The sequence below is a fragment of the Hippoglossus hippoglossus genome, chromosome 7, assembly GCF_009819705.1.
Source record: "Hippoglossus hippoglossus isolate fHipHip1 chromosome 7, fHipHip1.pri, whole genome shotgun sequence".
NCBI lineage: Eukaryota > Metazoa > Chordata > Actinopteri > Pleuronectiformes > Pleuronectidae > Hippoglossus > Hippoglossus hippoglossus.
Genome location: NC_047157.1, coordinates 6224445 through 6247825, shown reverse-complemented (window position 1 = coordinate 6247825; position 23381 = coordinate 6224445). Strand labels below are relative to the sequence as shown.

General features: G+C 42.4%; 1 protein-coding gene across 2 annotated transcripts in view; it reads left to right on the top strand.

Moving 5' to 3' along the window:
• LOC117764601 (plexin-A1-like) overlaps nucleotides 1–23381 on the top strand; it is a 261822-nt gene that overhangs the window by 36940 nt on the left and 201501 nt on the right. For both annotated transcript variants that reach the window (XM_034590517.1, XM_034590516.1), the window contains exons 2-3: nucleotides 369–1765; nucleotides 22630–22812. In XM_034590517.1, the coding sequence (XP_034446408.1) occupies nucleotides 587–1765; nucleotides 22630–22812 (1362 nt within the window). In that variant the 5' untranslated portion in view covers nucleotides 369–586. The remainder of the gene's footprint in view (nucleotides 1–368; nucleotides 1766–22629; nucleotides 22813–23381) is intronic.

Genomic DNA, 23381 nt, shown 5'->3' with positions numbered 1-23381 from the left:
GTGTATTCAAGGTGCTTATGTACTTCTGTGTGTGTATTTCCACTTTGTCTCCTGTATCTTTTAAGGCTTCCAGACAATCGATACGCAGAGGAGCAATATTTGGCCCTGTCTTCTTTTAAAAGATGCACTCCGCAGAGTAGTGCGAGCCAAGTCGAGAAGTCAATAAAACAAAGCCGATAGTGCCCTCATTTGTTTTTTGGACCTCAGCACTGAGGGCCTCTGAGTCTGTGGGCGAATATTAAGTTCCCTGTCACTTCCATGCAAACAAATGAATCCCGTTTGTCAGATCTCTGGAAGTGCAAAACACAACTCCATGAATATATTGACATCTGTGTTTGCTAACATTTTTCTGTGTTTCTCTTTCTCAGGGCTAAAAGCAGTCAAGGCTGAAGATCAGGGGATGAGGTTATAAAACTACAGCGGAGAAAGGAGGAAAAAAAGGAAGAGGAAGTCGGCTGCTTGGAAACTCTTCTTTTGTATCATCGTACCCTGCAGTCCTATAAGGCACTGACTGACCCTGACGTGGATTACACAGTCAGAAATACACCAACACCCACACGTTCACACCTCCCCTCCCCTCACTGCCATGTCCTCCCACCTGAACCCACCCCGCCTCTTCCTCCCAATCTTCTCTCTGCTCCTCTCCCTTTCCATGCCCTCCACCTCCACTCTCTCGTCCTCCTCCTCCCCTCTCCTCTCCTTCTCCCCACCTGAAGGAGGCCTCACACATTTGGTGGTGCACAACAAAACCGGCGAGGTCTACCTGGGCGCTGTCAACTGGATCTACAAGCTGTCCAGCAACCTCACCAAGTTACGGAACCATGTTACGGGCCCTGTGACAGACAACCCTCGCTGTTACCCTCCACCTGGTGTGCAGTCCTGTCCCCATGAGCTGGTGCAAACCTCTAATGTCAATAAACTCCTGCTACTTGATGCTGCCCATAACCGCTTAATTGCCTGTGGGAGTACTTCCCAGGGAATATGCCAATTCCTGCGTCTGGATGACTTATTTAAGCTCGGTGAGCCTCACCACCGTAAAGAGCATTATCTATCCAGTGTTGCTGAAGCAAGCACCATGTCAGGTGTCGTGATCTCGCCGAATATCTTTGGTGAGGGTGGAAAACTATTCGTCGGCACACCCATCGACGGGAAATCTGAGTACTTCCCAACCCTGTCCAGCCGCAAGTTAATGTCCAATGAGGAGAATGCAGACATGTTCAGCTTCGTCTACCAGGATGAGTTTGTTTCCTCGCAGCTCAAGATTCCCTCAGACACGCTCTCCAAGTTCCCAGCATTTGACATCTACTACATCTACGGCTTCAACAGTGAGCAGTTTGTGTATTACCTCACCTTACAGCTTGACACCCAGCTCACCTCGCCGGATGCAAGCAGCGAACAGTTCTTCACCTCTAAAATTGTTCGCCTGTGTGTTGACGATCCTAAGTTCTACTCCTATGTTGAGTTCCCCATCGGCTGCACCAAGGACGGAGTGGAATACCGCTTGGTTCAGGATGCTTATTTAGCCCGACCAGGGGCACGCTTGGCACGTTCGCTTGGTATTGAAGAACACGAAGAGGTTCTATTTACTGTATTTGCCCAGGGTCAGAAGAACAGAGCCAAACCACCCAAGGAGACCGCTTTGTGTCTGTTCACGATGAAACGGATAAAGGAGAAGATTAAAGAGAGGATTCAGTCGTGCTACAGAGGAGAAGGGAAACTCTCCCTGCCCTGGCTTCTAAACAAAGAGCTGGCCTGCATCAACTCGGTGAGTGTTTAAGATTGTAGCTTCCAAAAGTTATTTTTGATTCAGATTTTATCATCATAAGCTTTGCTAAAGGGAATGGTGGTGCAGGGGTTAGCACTATTTTCCAATACCTAGAAGGACCTGGATTTGAATCTGTCAGCCTCTCTGAGTAGATTTTGCATGTTCTCTGTATGAGTCTATGGGTTTCTTCCGGGTGGTCTTGCTTCTTCCCACAGCTCATAGACATCGAGGGTAGGTTGGACACTAAATAGCCTGTAGGTGCGAGTGTTATTGGTTGGTTCTCTCGATATGTTAGCCCTGTGATAGATTAGCAACCTGTCCGAGGTCTATCCTGCCTCTTGCCCACTGTCAGCTGGAATTGGCTCCTGCTCCCTCAGGACCTTCAAAAGAATGAATTAACCATAACAATTATTGTTGGAGGTTTTAGTTTGTGGTCGGGTGTGCATGGTATTGTTTAATTAATTAATTAATTAATTTGTTGAAACAGAATAGACCATTTCACAGCATTCAAGCGCAGTGTCTAGCTCCTGAAATGAGAAGTGTTAGTTTCAGTGGGTTTGTGTGGCTTCAGCTCAACAGTGGTTGGACCGCCTGCCTTTACCTTGCACCTTGCCAAAAGCATTCTCGTGGTCATGGGTTTAGGGTGTGTTAAAACCAAGTAAGCCTGGAAAGCATTCACTGTATTTATCCAGTTTGCCTGTGTAGGTGAAAATGAAGACAACTCTAACCCAGCTAGCAATTTCTTAGTAGTGAGAACGGAATCAAAGCCAGACTGTAAGAGAAAAACAATCCAAAAAACCCTAAAAGGGCAGTGTTTGGGGCGAGTTCCAACATTAGCCTAATGTGAAATATCCAGTAACTGAATACATTTTAGCTGCATACTGACACTGCAAAGCCCAGAATCTCCACCCTGGCAGGATGGCAAATCATCAAAAGCTGCTAGTGCATCCATTTGACTTTCCCTGGTTAACCTATTAGTGGAAAGTATGAATCACATTAAATCTTACATGCAGCAAAGTAATATTTTCCACTGTGGTTTAGGCCAAAGCAACTGAAGTGTAGGTGGGATTGCACACGTAGAGCCACATAAATGCTGTTTCAGTGGCTTTTCCAATCCAGCACTATAGCGACTAGGAAGAATGTGGGTAGTAACTGCAAAACATTTGACATGAGATTCTTAAGACCTTCAAGTCACATTCACCCATTCACACACATTCATAAAGCCATTCTTTATGCAGCACCTTTTCTATCATACATCATTTGCCAAGGGCAATTTGGGGTTCAATGTCTCGCCCAAGGACACATTGGTACCGGAGGATCAAATCCCCGGCCTAGTGGACGACCTGCTCTACCTATGAGCCACCGAAGAACAGTCTCTGGTGTTTTCTCGACCCATCTTTAATGTTTTTAGCTTTTAAATGCTTCATAAAGAGTATTGGAAGTCAGCATTGTATAGCATACTTGTGATTTGAAATCATCACTGCCATTCTTAACACCATTTGATATTGTTAAAATATCTTCACTGATAAAATGGGTGTATAGACAGCTGTCTCTCTGAGCTTCTGTCTGCTTTTGTAGGAATAATATCTTAGGAAGCTAAAGGAACTAAATGAACAGGTTGTGGAAAGATCGTCTGCCTCATAGATGAGCTGGCCTAAGGGTGCCTGAGACATTAAGTGTGCATGTGTTTGTTTCACCTGCTCCCTTCACACACATTACACACACACACACACACACACACTCCACAGCCCTGTATCCTCATGAATAATTCACCTTGTCTCACCTTCTGTTATTCAGTCGGTGCTCCATAACAACCTGCCATAAATCTCTGGACTACTCTCCACCTCTCTCTCTCTCTCTCTCTCTCTCTATGTCTCTCTGCTATCCCATCTTCTTTTGTCTTCCATGTCTTTCACTCTAACCCCATCATTTACATAAAGAGTTTTCACTTTGCTAACCCTGTTGTCCCTCCGCTCGTTCTTTTAGCTTAATATCTCTTGCTCTGCCAATCGCTCGTCTCCCCCACTCCTCTTCTGACCTTTTTGTCTCCAATTTTCAACCTTTAACCTCCTTAATTTCCCCACTCTTGCTTTTTTCGCTCCACTTGTCTGCCTCTCTCAAGCATTAGCTCTTTCGCCATCCCTCTCTGCCCTCTCCTTGACTTTCCACTGAGTGATGAGGTTTAAAGTGACTTAGAGAGTAAAGCCAGTGCCCGGATGTGATCTGGAAATGCAATGTGAAGGGAACAGGCGATGCAATCATAAAGGCAGGAGAGTTATTGGGAATAAGTTGTGATGCATGACCACAACATTTATTGACACATGCAGGGTCCCCAGAGGATGAATCCTCTAATAACTCAAAATGGATTGGATGGATTGAAACATAATGTTGTACTTATTTAGCTAATTTCACCATGAAATTGAAATTCAGTGAAATGTCTTGACACATTTTGGTGGATTGTGATGAAATGAGGTGCACATTCATGTTCCCCTTGGGATAGATTATACTCTCTTTGGTGATCCTTTAAATTTCATTCTAGTATTTCCATCAACTGTACTTTGTGTTTAGAGTTAATGGGTAAATAGTAGCGTGGTAATTACTCTAAAGGTGTTTACAAGGTAAACATTATAACTGCTAATCATTAGCATTTACTCGCATTAGTTCAGCTACTGGGAAACCAACTAATTAAATTGAGAGGGTAGTTAAAGCTACTGCTAACTTGATTTGTAATATTACAAGCGATGGCTGGACTGGAATAATGTATACAGAACGTTGAAGAAACTTGATGGTTGTACTGTTTCACTGACTTTCCTCCATGTCGTCTCCTTTTTGCTGTCTCTATAAAATGTAGAAAATGTATCGCACAACTGCAGGTGCCCACAGATGGAAAAAATAGATTTGTCCTCATTTCTAATTCTTGGTGACGTCAGGAGACTCAACACTGATTGTCTTTCTGGACACAGCATCCTGCTCATTTTGAAACATTTAGCAGTTCAACTTCCAGCAAGCAAAAGCAACAACTTTTTGTCCCTCTAACCTGCTCTGAATTTCAGTCAATAGATTAGTCTTAATACAAAACCTCTCCCCTGAACGACTGTGTTTTTGAGCCCTGATTTAATCATGGTGGGAAATGGACCAGTCTTTGTCAGATTGTCCATTTGCTCATTATCTGTAATGTGTCAGAAACTGCTGATCCAGTTGGGACAAAGTTTTGGCGAGTTATTTTTGTGCTTTGACAGGGTGGTAGCTGTAGAAATGTAGCTGTGGCTGTTCTTTTAAGGGATCATCATCTCATGTTGAGGTAAATGTAAGAAATGTGATGCAGTCAGTGGAAAAAGTTACACACTTCTCTTGCTACACAGCAAATTTCCACTGTCTGTGTTCAGCAGGAAAACAATATGCCTTTTTAAACAAATGAGGCACACTCAGCATGTCATTGCTATAGTTGCAAATTCGATCTTCACTTTAAAAGTGTCACAGCTCGTGCAAGACAGTAACAACATTACCTCTCGGTCACAAGCCAACCGGTGCTGTGCGAGCTCCATGTGGCCTTGTAGTCTAAAGTGTACTGTATAGGCATGTGATTATGCTAATGAGCGTACAGTTACATGATTGTCCTTTATGACCATCTGCCGTTCGGCCTACGATCGATCAAGGTCGTGTCAGCGGCGCTCGCTCTGGGACGCCGCTGTGATGAATTTATCATCCCCCTCGTACAGACATGTTCAATGTTTCCTGACGAGAGCGGTGACAGCTTGTTGCCTCTGCGCTAGTGTCATGTGGAACCTTTCATAGCGGCTCATTTCAGGAGACAAGGTCGGGTCAGTCAGTCAACACTCAGACACTCCTCCCTACCTGGAAACTATCAAACTTCATCACGCCGCACAGCCCTTGAGAAGATCATTTTATAAAAAGTGCTCCAGAGCTCTGTGAAATTTTTACTATTGTAAGAAATATAAATCTTTCGTTACAAATTATGATACAGCTCCCGCCTTCATGTGGCGATAAATTGCAATTGACTACCTCAGGATTATAGCTACTAAAAGGAAGAACTTTATGGTCACAACTCCACACCTGTATAAATGAACGTGAAATCAGTCCAACTCAAATTATCTTGTTATTGCTTAAGTAGTAAAAGTCATCTAGAGACATTAATTTGTATGTTTCAGTCCTTGAGCGTCTCTACAATGTCATCCATGCTTTGAGTTCATTATTGACACTCCGGTGGATTGTGTGAAGGAGAAATGGAATAATACAAGATGGACAGAAAGATGGACAAAGTCCCAACTTAACGTCTATGCTTTTGTCAAATACAGCTGATTCTCATCCAAGGTTACAGTACAAGCAGAAACCAGTGCAGCACAAATGTGATCAACGTAAGGAAATGAGAATGGAGCTCAGGTGTAGACCATAGCTGGAAATAAAGAGTGAGAATTCAACAACAGCTGGCGGTTAATCCAGGTAAATGTAGCTGGGTTTGCAGCCAACGTCAAAATGAAATCAGGTTTCCATTTCCATCGCCAACATTTGGACATTTCTACACACTTCCTCTAATCAAGTAATTAAAATCTGCCAGCAAACATCTCTCCTCACATTTCTCCATACTGTCTGAGGGCAGCAGGTCGGTTTGAGGAACGTGTTGGACAGATTCATGTACAGCACCTGATACTCTGGCTCACTGAATCTGACACAGGATTTTCCTTTTCAAAAAGAAGCATTGTGCTCAACCAAAGACAAAAAGAAAGCTGTAGGTAAAGGCATTGTTAAAGTCACAGTGTTAAAGGTGGATCAAATCTCGGTCGCTATCTGCACAGGATGTAGGGTTTGATGTCAGATTTTGTGATGACTATGGTGATTTTTAGTGCATCATACTTATTATGTAAATATTTAAAGATGCTCCTTTTTTGTCAAAACACTTCCAGAGGTTTTCTACCAACAAACCTCTTTGTGGTCAGTCAATCTTGGGCTCACATGTTTTTTTTATGGCCATATAACCTTTATTTAAAATTGCATTTCTGACATGTTTCACCAGCCGGTGGATTCTATGTCATTTCATGTCTTATTCTGATTGGTTTGGATGAATACATTATCCAACCAATCCTAGAAGCAGACGCATTGTGGAAAATATCCCACGTTATTTACACTTGAGGACAGAGGTTTGATGTCCAAATATATTGTACATTTTGCAAATCAACAACACAGTTCATATAAGACTTAATGTTGAATTGTAGATGCTGAACTTGGATACATTCTGATGAAGCTTGTTTGCATTTGCTTGCAGTGTCTTTCTCAGAAACGATGTATGATAACAGAAGAGCTTAGCTAGACATTTTCTAAAAGTACAAAAAAGGAGCTTGTAAATCCACATCCACACCACGATGGGTGTGGCTCACACTGCAGGTCTCTCCCTATGCATCTTTATGTCCACTCATTATAGAGAAGTGGCCGGCGTTGGTCTTGTGAGAGTTAAAACTGAGCGGTGGGTGACCTTCGCTGGCTGTGGGCTGCCATCCAGCTCTACAGCTCTGTAAGCAGGCCGACCCAGCAGCGCTACGGCTTCAGCATGACTAATGAGACTGATTCAGGCAGAGACAGAGAGAGAGAGAGAGAGAGGGAGAGATACTATCCTCTGTGTATATACATGTGCGAGTTTAGGACTCACCTTATCTCCTTTTTTCTGCGTCTCTCCTCTCATTGGATGCTCATTTGTGTGTGTGTGTGTGTGTGTGTGTGTGTGCGTGCCCACCTCTTATCCTGGCCTGTGAAGGAGAGGGACAAAACAATAGTGGAGGCAAACATAGGAAAATAGGCTGATAATAAGAAATGTGTGTATGTGTGTGTCTGTGTGGGCACGTGAGTCTGCATTGTCTACAAAAACACCAGGTGGATGTCGGGAGGAAAACTGCTTGCAATAACATATCGCAAGCAGTCTATTGTTGTTGTCTCCTCTCTGTCCCTACCTCTCTCTGCCCCTTTCACTGTCTTTTCTCTCCTTCGCTTGCTCTCTCTCTCTCTCCCTTTTTTTCTCAGAGCATAATAGTGCTTATTAATATTTATCAGTGTTGATCACTGCTGGCCAGGATTATAGTCTATTTCTGTGGCATTTTGTATTCTTTCTTCCAGGCGGGTGGTGACTGTTGTGTGTGTGCGCGTGTTTGTGTGTGCGCGAGCTTGTGTGTGTGTGTGAGTGTGTGTGCGCGCTTCCCTTTTCTTCATTCACGCTCTTTCTTTCTATTGTATCTTTCGTCTCATTACCGTTAGACTATGCCTCAGTGGATGGATCACCCACGTTGCATCATGCCTTGGACCTGCTGGGTTGTTCTAATGGCTGCACTTACATTATGCTCAGTGATATTTCCATAATATGTGATAAAGAAACGTTATCTGTTAATGAGTGATGCCTGTTAATGTCCGTATGTAGCATGCAATGACCCAGAAAATGGTTTATCCTGGCTCCTAAAAAAACATGTTTAAGTGGTATTGATGGGATATTCCTATATTATTCAGAAAATTGCTTTTCACATTTGTGGGTATTTAAGTGACAAGGTGGCAGAAGCTACTTTAGGCATTCAGGATACCAATTATAGAGATTTTCAAGTATTTGACTTGCAGTTTGAACATTTCTAGTTGGCTGGGATAAGAGATTAAACTGTAAGGATTTTATACATTAGCGCAAAAGATAAGCAACCACTGTGCGCAAGTAAATAATTGATTTTAAATTATGGGACCGTACAATTATGAAATAAGTATACTGTGATTGCTAAAGAGCGTTGTATTAATAAGTCCACAACTTCACTGTGTTCACAACTTCAGTGAAGAAACGTGCATTAATGCGACATATCTTTGGAGAGCTACGACTCTCTAAGCGTTTCAGACAGAGTCACTGAATTAGGTTTAAGAAGTGCCTCTGTCAGATCACCATCAAGCAAACAATAACCAATCTGACACAACTCACCAATGGATAAAACATTGATAAAGTCCAGTTGATCCAGTCCAGTAAAGTATCACATTGTGCAAGACACTCACCACCATTGAGTAGTTTCAAATTTCCTAGCAGACATGGTATTCTCATTCGTAACTTTCCTTTTGATGTTGATGTTTTGACCTTGTAAAAGGCAGCAAATATGTGTCTTCGGACGTCCTATGAATGTCCAAATTCACTGTGGCATTAGCTCTAGTTTGGTCTCCATCAGTTGCTCACAAATATCTGGTTCTTTTGCCAATTTATTTTCAACTAACTTCAACAGCATTGTCTTCTGCCTATTGTACCTAAAATAACAATATGATGAGCGTGTTCATATTAAACCTATATACTAAAAATGTCACTGTAACACCAACACGTGAGTGGAAATAATCCTCTATAGACGTGTTTGAATACAATTTTAACTAATGTACGTTTTAGTCGAAGCAATTTGCAAATAAATACAAAAATTGTAATGTTTATGAAGATACTCTCTTAAATAAAGTCCTTTTCTTAGGCGTTGACATTATTTAACCATAAAAACGATGAAAATGGAGCCAAAGTCACTCAGGAGCCGACATGTGTCATGATTATGACATTTTCTTCTCGAGGAGCTGGAAACAGATGGTGTTATCTCAGGTTCGAGGTAGAGTTTTTCCCTTTTTAAGTTTTCACGACTCAGTGGGAGATTTAATGACTTGTAGAGATGAATTTTTGTGCATGCAGTGCTGAGGTGAACTGCTGTCAAATGCTGTCGAGACTTCAGCCCATTGGGAGAAACCCTTTTTGATGAGGTGCAGTTTTCTGCCTCTCGAGACATTTTGATGCATGGCGGTGCAAAATGCTCCATACATAGAGCACCTCCAGTCATTTTAATGACTCCAGCTGTAACACTTCCCCATATGTTTTTGTCTTGTGATATTTTCCGCCTCGGGCTGAATCACACGGGGCCCATCATGCTGTGAAACCCTCCTAATTTATAGTAAATTCTCAATGGGGAGATTTCTCGCATCCAACTACAGTATGAATGGTTTCTGTGAACTAAATTTATTGCATAGTGGTGCTCATTGTTAACTCTAGCACATGACAAAAAGGATTAATGGCTGCTATAGGCTCATGATGGTGTCAGCTTCTTGTGGATTTGTAGAATTATGGAGCTTGCGCCTGCTTAGCCTTAAAGCTGTGTGACCCTTTTCCCTGAAACTCGCCAGTGGTCTGAACGAGATTTCACATGTTGACGTCAGTGTTAGTGTCACAATAATGAACAGTTCTGTATCGGTAGAAAGTCGGTAATTAGTTGTGGTTAAGTGGTGCAACGACTCAATAACCTCCAACTTTGCTTTTCTCCTTGATCATATCATCTCTGATTTTCGCAGAACGATCTGCTCAGAGGGAACTAAACACTGTGAAAGTCTCATTCATATCTCTCATGACTGCTTAACTGGGTCAAATATCCAACAACTTCTTGACTTTATTCAAACCTGCAACTGGTCAATACAGATCTCCGCAGCACACTCAGACTGCTGACCCAGCAGCATCTAATGAAGAGTGTGATTATTTATTTATCTGGTTCATGCTGGGGTTGTATCTTTTTTTGTAGGTTTATGACAGACATGAATGTATTCATGTGTGTTTCTGTTTATATGTGTTTGAGAATTCATATATTTCTATGTGTGCGTGTGTGTGTGTGTTTCTAAAGCAGTCTGTCTCAGCTGTGCTTGTGTTTTCCTGCTAGCAGTGCAGCGGGCGCTGTGAGATGAGATCAACCTTAAACATATCTCCTGGCTTCATATTTTTGTGTGAAGGGTGTGAAGATGTGTGCTGCATACACGCACGCTCGCACACACACAGACACACACACAGACACACTCACACATTTATGTGATGACATATGAACATATGAAAGTTACTGCACTAACTGAGCCCCTTGTAAATTGAACATGTCCTGCATCTAAAATAAAACAAATACCACAATGACATGTTTAAAAAAAATAACATTTAACCATACTTATTAGATTGTTCCTGTTATGTGGGCAATGTTTTTTTCCAAACAACAAAAACCAAAACCTTGTCACCTAAATGTTAAATTGTGCATAGCATGTCAAGCAATGTGTGTGCTGCCATGTGCACAAATGTGTCTACTTGGACCTGTGCTCCTTCACTGCCTTCCACTTTTCCCTGAACAGTATTTTACAGGCTCCCTTGTTTGGGTGAATCCCTGCAGTGGTCTGTAATAATTGGATTATGGCTGTCAGGAAGGGCTTTAGTTCAGATTACACAGATTGTAGTCCTGCAGTGCTCAGATGGACAGTGGGGCTTTAAGAGCATCATCTGGCTTGTGTTACATAGAAAGAGCATGTTGGCACACTCGCATATTATGTGATGTTTGCCTACATTTGGTAAATGTAGGCCAAAAGTAGCAGATGTGTCCCCCACGCAAAAGTTTAACAGAATCTATCATCTGCCTGTCTAGACATCTGTTTCGAGAGATTTATGGAGATTTAGATATCTGTTAGGGATGTCCCCCATCAAGTTATTTTAGCCCTGATTCTGATCCAAGGAAACAAAACTGGAAACAGTTTGATCTGAGCATACAGCAGCTGAATAGAAACCTACGCCCCTACAAAACAACCTTTAATTCCACTAGATCTGGATTTTTATTTGGGTCCGCACAAAATTTTACAGCATCGATACCAAATCCCTAATGTGTCGGGATTTTTTTTCATCAAGATTCACACGAAAATAATTAAAATGTTGCAAAATGTCCTGTCCGGCATTGGTAAAGAACGAGAAAAAAAGAAATGCTTGATCTGCCCCTAATCCAGATCTGCACCAAAGTTGAATGGGTTCTTTCTTGACCAAAACAACATCTTTCTCCAGAGTTTTCTGGTAATCTGTCAGGTGGGGTTTTGAATAATCCTGCTGAGCACACATGAAAACAAACTCCTTGGAGGAAGTGATAATATTATGCAATCATGTAATTATATAATGTGCATAATATAAGATTATCTGGCCCATTGAAATAACAGATTACTAAATGTAGTAGGGAGTAGTCCTCATGATTGAAATAGCGAAAGTCTGGGTTCAATACTTTTAAGTTTAACATTATCTAAGATGAACTGGGAGAGTGTTTGACTCCTGGAAGTGATGATATCCGTTGGAGAAAAGATGGTGTTGTTGGCCGACGTGCAGTTGTACAGGGGTTTTCATAAAGTGGAGTCTTCTTAGATCTCACTGGCTACATGTGAGGAACTGCTAATGTTGCAGAAGTTAAGGCCTTGAACACAGTAGAATCATTCTGACTCATCCAACAGCTCCAGTTGGTTACATTGACAATGAATCTGTAATCAACACATTATTTTGACTTATTGTGACATGTCAAAATGTCTGCTGTGAAAAGGGCCTGTTTGACAACTGACTGTATCTGAACCTGTGTAATGTGCCAGTCCAGGTGTCAGAGAGCTCAGAGTCACTCATGAGGCCAGATCATTTTTCACACTCACTCTAACATTGTGACAGCCTGGCGCAAGTGGACCAGACACTGTTGAGCACAGCAAAGCAAAGCCTGACATTCCAGTGGGAATATTGTGCTTGATACCAATCCATAACAATATATATGTAGACCAGGCCTGATGCTGATTAAGGGTTTCGGCGGGTCTTAAATAGTTTCAAATTAAAAAAATCTGAATTATAGGCCTTAAAAAGACAAAAAAACAATGTGAGAATGTAATGTGATATATTATTAAATGTCATTAAATACTCAAGTGGAGTAGAAACTACAGATATTTGCTGATATATGTAGTGGAGTAAAAGAAAAGAGTACATGAAAATACATCTACTTAAGTAAAGATAAATGAAAAAATAACAATAAGTAAATGTGCCTTATGAAATCCAACAACTGATGAAATGTGAATTATTATAATTTAACATCAATATAAAGTAACATTCCAGGATTTTTGATATGTGGAATTCTCCCTTTATATTGAGTATTAAGTCCATGTTTGATTAAATTGTAAATGCTTGGGACACAAACATTAAAAAACCACATCCACAGCCGGCCGATCGTTAAAATCTGCATCGCTGCTGTCACCAAACGTCTGCTGTGCCAGAGAAGCCAAACCTCAGAGCGGAGCGTTCCATGTGGCGTCAGCTCAGTTGCAGGCCGGGGCGATCTGGGGTAAAGAGAGTGAGCTACTGTCCCACTGTGGCACATTAACCTATATGTCCAGCTGACACCGGAGCACTGGAGCTCAGCCCTTACTTCCTCCAGTTCTCTCTGCCTCTCTCTCTCCACGGGATTCCTTTTACTTTGTGCATTTTGTTTTTCTCCACACCTTCATGAAATTATGACCCAGAAAATGTTCTCATGGGAGCCACGACAGCCAAAAAAAAAATACAGAAAACGAGACTGGCAGGGATTTTGAACGCCCTCCGCCTTGTTTTTGCACTTAAAGCAACAGGCTCACATTCATGATTCAGCCACCTTGTCTAACCTCTGCAATTAAACTCAATTATCCCAAAAGAGTGTTTCAAGGTGTTTCACAGTATATTGAGTGTGACTAATGGAGGCTCGCTGATGAAGCCTCCCGCATGTGTGGATTATTGTTTTGAACGATGGAGGAAGGAACAAAGGAGGCAATAAAGTGATTATTCTAGGACCTTAACGGATCATTTCTTATTTAATTTTATCTTTTACTCTTTCCTTTTTTTACTTAAAGAAAGAAAATAGAGAGGAAATGTTTGGGTTACAACTGACACAGACACACGTGGCTGTTACTTTTTTCACACACGTTCACACCTCAGGGTTGCAGGTCAGTCAGGCTTTTTCACCATTATGTTACAGCGCCATACATGTGTTTTCAATCAGAGAAGGGGAGTGACAAAATAAAGAAAGATGCAGGGGAAGAATGTTCAAAAACAGCGAAAGGAATCGAAGAATAAAAGTAAACCAGATCGGAGTTCGGGTAGGGAATGAGCAAAGTACCAGTGTGGAATAAATCTAGCTGCAAAGTAAATGTTGATCTCATGGCATCCCAGCTATTCCTCTGCCTCTGACCTGTGGGGCCCAAGTCTCTCCCGGTCTCTCTTTCGCCTGCAGCTCCTCGTTCCACCAGAGCACATCTCCTCGCTGCCAGCCTCTCCCTCCATCTCCAACTCAATACTCCTCATTTCACCCGAGCCAAAACAACAGATGCTGAAATGTAGAAGGGTCTTGCCCCCACTGGTGAACTCGCAGAAAAGTAAAAAACCATTTGGCAAAAATAAATAAAGAATCAGTCCAGTGATGCCTTGGTCTCTATGCAAGAAACAGAACCATACAAAACATCAAATTGTTGGCAGTTCTTCCAACACCGTCACATTTCCATAAGGAATGTAATGAAGTTAGTGTCAGTTTCCTCACTGGCTGTCATTCAAAATAAAGTGGGAACCTTTTGTATTACATCATCAGGACAGCGTCTAGTGATGAAGTTCGTTTTTTTTATTTTTATTTTTTTTAAACTTTACACAGAAGACCAATATTGCTGCACAAGGTCTGACTTTTCCTTTACATTCTTAGACGTAAGAGCAAAACGGATAAAGGGCAGAAACCAGCCAACACAAAATATACAAAAAACTCTATGATATCATGCATATGCTAATTGTTGTATTGCTTTATCTAGCAACACATAGGGACCTGAGCAGGTTTTAGCTACTTTCCATTAAACAGCAGATCAACTACGTCCACAATCATGTTTCTTTGTGTGTGTATTGATAAATTAATTTATTATTATTCATCAATGACTGAGAAAAAGTACATATTTTTACTTCCAGTATTTTTATTTCGTGGAACTGTACCAAACCTTAAATGAAAACAAACTTTTGGGTAAATTAGTCCTTCATTATACTTTTCATTCGACATTCTCAGATATTTTAAATCTACTTTGTGTATATTTTAACACTGGCCAGCAGTCATGTTCCCCTCTGCATTACGACCACCAGCAATGATTGAACAGTCTATTAACCTGCGTCCCTTTGTGTATGCTACTTGACCACAGGATCCAAACCATGGCGCCACCGCTGTGTCCGAAACTCCCCATGGTACTTGAAAGTGACGACAGCAAACAGAAATCATTCTTGTTTCAAGGCTGCATTCTAGCTCTTGTCATGACCACAGGTGGTGTTGTCATTTAACTCATGTTAAATTCCTCAATATTCAGCATCAATATCCACGCGACCTTAAATTATCCTGGGAAATATCAACACAAATGATACTTGTGACAAACTGTCTTTCTTTTCTTATGCTTATAAAGTTACAACAGTCATTATTACGTAATAAAAGTCAGACGTGTGTGTTTTTGTGTGAGTGTGAAAGCATGTGCATGTGTGTGCGTGGGTGTGAGATGCAGATGCCTGCAGTTCTGTCTCCATTAGAGCAGAATGTACTGCCAGATGTCTGCACCAAGTCCACAGTGTGTGTGTGTGTGTCTGTGGATATGTTGGAGAGGCTGTACACTTTCCTCTTTCCCAGTACACACACACACTCTCTCTCTCACCCACATGCACACACTTCCACATTGATCAACAAAGTGTGTGTGTGTGTTTGGGTTTAAGCGGGTCAAGGCTTCGAGTGGCCCAGTCTATGGGACAGATGTCTAAGATCCCCACTGCAGCCCCTGTCCCTATAACACACACACACACATACACACCGTCTTTCTCTCTATTTCATGACAAACAAACACAGATACACACACATGCACACACACATACACTCATTAATGACCAATTAGAGAGCAGATATTGGCTCGCTGGGGGAATCTAAAGGCCAACCAGTGTTGTTCTCCGCTTGCAACGCCAAGTCATAACAACAACAACCTGGATATCAGCCAGGGGTGGGTGGGTGGGTGTGTGTGTGTGTGTGTGTGTGTGTGTGTGTGTGCTGTTGACCTGTTGACGTTTGGCAGTCCATTCCCATCTCCTCTCCTTTAAAAAAAACAGATGAACACACACTAACCCTCTCTTAATTAAATGCATTTTTCCACTCTGCAAGTTCTGTTGTTCATTGCATCAGCTGGCAAGGTCTCAGTGGTACAACTCACACTTCAACATTATCTTTCTCACATGGGAACGAGGCATGAGCTATGTTTAACATATACATGCGCGCGCACACACACACACACACACACACACACACACACCGTCCCACTCACACACTCAGAGAAACACTCGCACACATTCGCTCATTCACCCTGGGATTAGAGCGATGTGTTTATGCCAGTGCTGTATGATGAGATGCTTGAGACATCTGGCTCTCTGGAGACCATGTTGACAACATCTCTCTCTCTCTCTCTCTCTCTCTCTCTCTCTCTCTCTCTCTCTCTCTCCCTTTCCCTCTCTCTCCCTTCCCCTTTACCTCAGTCACTCTCTCTAGCTCGCCCATTCTCTCCTTTTCTCCCTATGTGGGATGCGATCTCTCAGTGTTTTCTTACATCTCTGCAAATGAGCGAGGATTTGAAAAACAATGTGCTGACAATTGAAGTTGATAAGACGGATGTAGCTGCTTTCATTCCCAATAAACTACACTGGGATCCTACACAGTGAAGTGACAACAGAGAGAGAGAGAGAGAGAGAGAGAGAGAGAGAGAGAGAGAGAGAGAGAGAGAGAGAGAGAGATGGAAAGAGAGATGCACACATACACATATTGTAATGAACTAACACAACAGGACCAATGTTTGATGCAATGTTTATTAAGGTTTTAGAATCTACTTATGCACAAGTGTTTTGATTGTGGTAAAATGAACTCAAGTACAATAGATGAAATACGTACACAGTGGGATCCCAAGCTTTGAATCCAAAAAAGGGAAGGTGGTCTCAGGCTGTTGCACAAAGCTGTTTATGTTAAGGTTCATTTGAATGGATTCATGTTAAACACATATTGAATGTACATACTGAAACAGTCTGAAAGTAGTAATTGGTGCAAACTGAAGCTGTTATCAGACATAAACTGGGTCTGGACATTTTTCTGGATTTTGTCTTTCACATATGAAGAAGCAGGGGATTGTTTGGGTCAGACGCATTCACAACAACAGTAAATTGTCGGGAGCATTCAGGGGAGAAGTGGCGCCTGAGTAGAGCATGAAGGAGAAAGGACATGATAAATATATTCCTTTGCGTTTTTTTGTTTACAACAGCACATCGACTCTCGAACGTAGTCTTTAAAATGTGTCTTCTACGTGTTTGGCACCTCGTTCAATTCTGAGATAGTTGTGTTGTTCCAGTTTCGTTTTCCTCTTGTGTTAGAAACGTCATCCACATTATTCTCACAGGGGCTCACTTGCACATTTTCCGTGTACGTTGCTGGGGTTGTTCAGAGGGGGCTGGCACCAAAAGTTCTAAAAAGTGTTTGTAACACTTGGTCTTGGACATTTGCATCCTCATCGACAGCCCCTTTCTGAAAAATGTCTGGACTTCCGTGCAAATCTGAGTGCAGCTATAGAGAAAAGAAGGCACAACAAAGACAGACGTTTACTGTGATTGTAGTTTTACAAGGGATGCAGGTAACATGTTTTCTCCAGTGCCACATCTGTTGTAACCACATTCTGCTCGGTGCGGCTCTCATGTGCACACGCTTAATGGTGAATTCATGAATCCAAACTCGCTCTCTCTCCTTCTCTCTATCTCTCTCCCTCTCTCTTCCTGGGTTGAGGCTCATTAGTGGCGACAAGAGCACTGTTGACCCTTAGCCTTCCCCCATGTCCCTCCCCTCTATCTCCCTCTTTCTTCCATGGCTTTCTCTCCCCGTCTCCTCTCCTTTCCCTTGATCTCACTTGCCCCACTCTTTCCCTCATCACCCAGTCATCATTCACCCAGCCAGAGTTTGGCAGTAGTCTATGTGTGTGTGTGTGTGTGTGTGTGTGTGTGTGTGTGTGTGTGTCTGTGTGTGTACGTGTGTGTGTGTGATGCCAGGGGCCAGCCTGCGTCTGTGTGCAGCAGAGTTCTTCAGCAAGGACAACACAGGGGACTCTGTCCTTGTCCAACCCCCTGGAAATAGAACAAATGTGTGTGTGTGTGTGTGTGTGTGTGTGTGTGTGTGTGTGTGTGTGTGTGTGTGTGTGTGTGTGTGTGTGTGTGTGTGTGTGTGTGTGTGTGTGTGTGTGTGTGTGTGTGTCTCTGTGTGTGTGTGGGTGTGTGCGATGCTATGTACAGTGTACTGGGCATGAGCGATATGCATTAATAATAATAACACGGTCAGAGGTGCAGCAGGCCAACAGGGACAAACTATATGGAGCTTATAAAAGACCTAATAAAAGACTACAGCAGGTCACCTTATGTTAGAGACCCAGTAAAGGACTCTGACACAGATTTACAGCAAAGCCTGTACAATCATAGGTGAAGATTCTCAAGTCATAAAAATGTAATGGGATCCAATCCACATCCAATCCAAAAATAGAAATCACGTTTTTCAGGTATGAATGCACCTAATGTTTAGATTGTTTTGATTTAGATCAAAGTCATCATAAGACACACTTTACAAGGGTTTTCTTCTCCTTCATCTGAGAAAGATAAGTTTGTCATGCTTAACGTAAAGTATCAAACAAACTGTTATTTTGTTATTAACATACTGGCACCATCTCAGGCATGACCAACCCTAGCTTTCAGTGAGCTGAGGTATTACAGTAATGTGTTGGACAAGACGTCTTCATTTCAATTCTGTCTTGAGTAACTTAACTGGTAAATGGACTGTGTTTATATAACTGTGCTTTACCAGACCACTCAACACGTATGTACAGTACAAGTCGCATTCACCCATTCACGCAATCGGTCATACACTGTTGGCACAGCCATCAGTATCTTACCCAAAGGGCACTTCAGACTGCACAGTGGAGTTGCTAGGGATCAAACCACCAACCTTCTGGTTAGTGGACAACCCCCTCTACCTCCCGATCCACAGTCACTTAACTTTATGTCTAATGATAATGATAATTTCATCAAAGTGTGCTCAAGTTCAGTGGATGTCTTGATTTAGTCAGAAATGGCCTTGGCTGCACATCCTAATGTCAAACCTCTCTTGGACGAACAGTACACACGAGGTCCAACAGTGCACCTGGATGGACCAATGTGAAGTGCGTGTTCAAAGTCATTCTAACTGCATCTGAATGAGATGCTCTTCATGCACTTTAACTTACGCTTACACTCTATTGGTCAGATAACAAATCTGGAATCCGTCTTGGTTTTCTTTGGCTACTTTTTGCACTACTCCAGTTCAGAGAGTGGTGGTCATGCACTTGTTAGTGTCCAAAAAACTGTCCAAAAACACTCAAACAACCAGTATAGCTGCACCAGGATGTCCCTGCTCTCTCCCTCACACACATCAGTCACTGGTTGGGCTGATCAGGGATCAGATAAATGCCACAGCAGCTCAGAGTAACACGGGCATGGTTGTTTGTCCCAAAATCGCTGGGGTCATTTTCTCAGGGGCAACAGGGACACCAGCCAATGACACTGTAACGTTGGCTGCCACTGTCACAGGGGACCGACCCTGCGAGTGGTTATATCCACTGACGGTGTCCTGGATTTGCAGAGTGACAGCTCAGGGCAGGAGACAAGCGTACACATGTGTCAGGAAGACACAGGGGCTTTTACACCTGCTTGACATGTGGGTGCATTTGGTACATCCATGGGGTTTCGGTCTGTCTCAAACACTTTGTGCATTTACACTTGCAACCAGATCACAGTGTACGAGGCACAGTGTTGTGTCATTGGGGTCACCGTGCGGACCTGCATTAAACATGATTGAATAATTATTACATTGGTTAATATTTTATATATGTATATAATGTCATACATGATCATGACTACCTGTTTTTAGTCATAGACATTAATGTGAGCACACGGTGGTCAGATGTATTTTTGAAGGCTTTTCATTCATGTCTGTATCATTGATTATAATTTTTCCAGCGTCTCCTCAATGAGTCGCAGCGGAGGAGTGACAGAGCAGACTGTAGGAATTACATGTCTACAAGGCACAAAACAGCCAGCAGATGCCAAGTCTGTGTGAAGCCACATTTGTCTGCAGTGAAAACACGTCGACTGAACGCTCCACTGTGCCTCAATCTGAGCTGTTGACTCTATGGTAATGATGCAAGTCAGGCTAAACATAACAAACCATTAGCATCCCCAGCATGCCGGCGACGGCGATGGGAAGATGGCGATCTCACGTCAGCGCGAGCATGACAAACACTGGGAATGCAGATGAGTTTACAAGAGTGAAGCGCCTGCTGTAAATAAATCCAGGCCCAACGATGGTACAGCGGGTTACTATTATAAACATTTTTCTACTCGGGTTGTGTTTCTTCAGACTTTTGCTTTGGACAGCAGCCGTTTTTTTTTTGATGCAGCAGAACAATAGTGGTATAGATATTCGATAGCAATGCTTTGACCCCTAGTCATGTATCTCAACCATCATGTGACCTGTGATCATCATCCCGATAAAGGGAGGAACGAAAGAAGGAAAGAAAGACGGTCTCAGACAGCTGCAGGCATGTGAAAGCAGGGTAAACAGACTAACCCTCTGGGAAGGACATGAGTTCCCACCAAAAATGAAAACGATGAGGGAAAAGTATTAATACAGAGCATGCAGGGGAAAGAGGGAAAACAAGGTTGGGAAAGGTGGTAGAAAAAGAAAGAGGAGGAAGTGAGTGAAAGAAATGGATAGAGATCTGGTTCTGGTCTTTATCGGAGGAAACGAAGGGCGACTGTGGCAGGGATACAAGGCCAGGGTTCACACTGTCACTGAGGCATGGCCATCTCTTTCTATACTCTATTCCCTCTTCCTCCCCCCTCTCTCTCTCTCGCTCTTTATTCCTGCATTCCTACCCCCCCCCCTTTCTCTCCTCTTCCTCATATCTGTCTCCATCTTCTCTGCATCACTCAAATCACTTGCAAAACATTTCCAAAATTTAGAACATGTTTATGTAAATCATGCAAAAGCCAAAGCTGTGTGTGTGTGTGTGTGTGCGTGTGCGTGTGTGTGTGTCTGTGTCTCACCCCCTCCCTCACTCCCTTTGACTCACTTTGTGTCTTTGTTCATTCAAGTTAAACTTGCTGTTTTTTCTAGCTGCCTTTGAAAGTCTGGTAGAAGGCAGACAATGTCCGCCACAGGCATTTTGGCAAAATTTATTTAAGCCTGCATAACACACACACACTCACACACAAACACACACGATCAAGCCCCGCACAATAACACAAATGAACATGCCAGCTTTCTCTTGTTCATTACAAGACAAAGTATCTCCATAAAGACTAATCAATCACACCACCCCTACAAAACTGCAAAGCTGTCAAGGGAATGTGTGTGTTTGCGTGTGTGTGTGTGTGTGTGTGTGTGTGTGTGTGTGTGCGTGTGCGTGTGTGCATGTGCAGGATTACCTTCCCTGTGAATGTGTAGCTTTAAGTTTATGTGTTGCTGTTTACATGATTTAAATTTAGTCTATAAGTGAATTCCCTCTGAAGGTTTGTGTGATTATTCCTGAGCATCTTTTCTTTTTCTCTCGCATTGGTTTTCACTGCAGGTGTCAATTTGCACATTAATAAAATGTTAGAAATGCAAAAACTAATTTTTTGTGGACATGATGGTTGTATTGCTACAACAAAGTGCAACAAATTGCGATGGGACAAAGAGGAATCCTGATGTGAAACATGTGGTTTAAACATCTGTCAAGCTTTTTCTCAGTTGACTAGTCTTAAAATAGATCATCAGATCTGTGTTGTTCAAATTAATACATGAAACAAAAAAACATCTTTCCACCATATTTTCTACCTTCAATGGACCACCAGCTGTTTTGTCTCAGTGAACCACCTGCCTCCTAAAATCATATTAGTGGGTAATGTGTGTGAAATCAGATTATATTTCACTGATTTCTTTCATTTAGGCTACATTTTGATTGACACCTGACTATTGCGAATATGCTATTTGTATCTCAATGTGTGTTCTTCTTAAATCTCCTGTCAGAGGTGGAACTGAAGTTGTGTTTTTTTCTTGTGTGCTTTTCATCAGGAGTCCATGTGTGTGTATGTGTGTGTGTGTGTGCATTTGTGTGTGTCACGTAGTACCGGTAATACAGATGCTGTCGATTATCTCTCATACACATGTCAGAGTCAGGGGAACCTCCTGATGCGTACACACCTATCACAGGCTTTTAATGGCATGCCTATTACACCCCCCCCACATACATACACACACACACGGTATGTTCATAAATCAGACGTGACATATCAGCATATCTGGGTGCCTGTACGAGACACTTTGATTATGGTATGCTAATCTGACCTATAATTTACTTCCTGTCATTTCTCTGTCATCTGCACCACTGTCCTGCTCGTACGCTCCCCCTCCCCCTCCATGTTTATTCCACTTCCCTTTGATTTACTCCCCATATTGGCTTGTCTCTTATTAGAAACAACACTGCCAACGCTGTATACAAAGAAATCAATATTTAAAACATTAACAAACAGCTGTTCATTCATCCATTCGAACCATGCTGAGATGCTAAATTGCTCGGGTTGACATCATGTCCTATGAAATAATCAAAGGAGGAGTGTACGGAGGGGAAAACCTCCCATCACAGAAGACTTCAGCGCGTACCGGTGAGATTAGATCGCTTTTCAAAAAAGTCCTATAGGAGGGAGTTGAAGAAACTGAAGTTAATTTTCCTAACGACGCCCATTAATTTCACACCATTTCTCACTGAATCTGCAGCGGCTTGGCTTCGCTCCAGCACCATAAAACGTCTCCTAAGTGCTGAGGAGATGGAAAGCCTCCCCCTTATTTAAGAATTAATGTTATTTTAAAGAAAGAGATTTAAAAGGTGTTAATGGCGTTCTCTCCTTCTCTCCTTCTCTCCTCACCCCTCTCTGAACACCCCAGCCTCTGCAGATAGACGATAACTTCTGCGGCCAGGACTTCAACCAGCCTCTAGGGGGCACCACAGCCATCGAGGGCATCCCGCTTTACGTGGACAAGGACGACGGCATGACCTCCGTGGCGGCCTATGACTACCGAGGACACACTGTGGCGTTCACAGGCACTCGCAGCGGACACATGAAGAAGGTAGGTCTCCCGAAGTTTTTGTTTGTGTGTACACGCAGTTTGAAATCGCTATGGTGGTTGTGATGTGAAAACCTTGGAACTCTACCTCTGATCTCATGGCTGTGTGGCTGGGAAAACTCTTAAAACATTTAATCAAGTTTGGGTCAAAACCTTACTTTTTTAATAAAAATATCACAGCTAGAGGAACAATGCTGTTTTGCAGACACAATTTAATAGGATTTTCATCTGATGTGACTCCAGTGTGCTATTTTTCATTGTGTCTTCTCTGGATTTTGTCACCGGATGCTGCTTATACAGTTTGAATGGTGAGAGAGATAGAGAATGTGTTTGTGTGTTTACTTGTACTCTACATTGTGAGGACCATTTTGAGCATAGTCCTTGCAGAGTGAGGACATTTTGGCCAATCCTCACTTTTTCAAAGGCTTGTTTGAGGGTTAAGACTTGGTTTGGGGGTTAGGGTTAGAGTTAGGTTAGGGTTATGGTTATGGTTAGGCATTTAGTTGTTGTGGTTAAGGTTAGGGTAAGAGGCTGGCAAATGCATTATGCCAATGAGTGACCTCACTAAGATA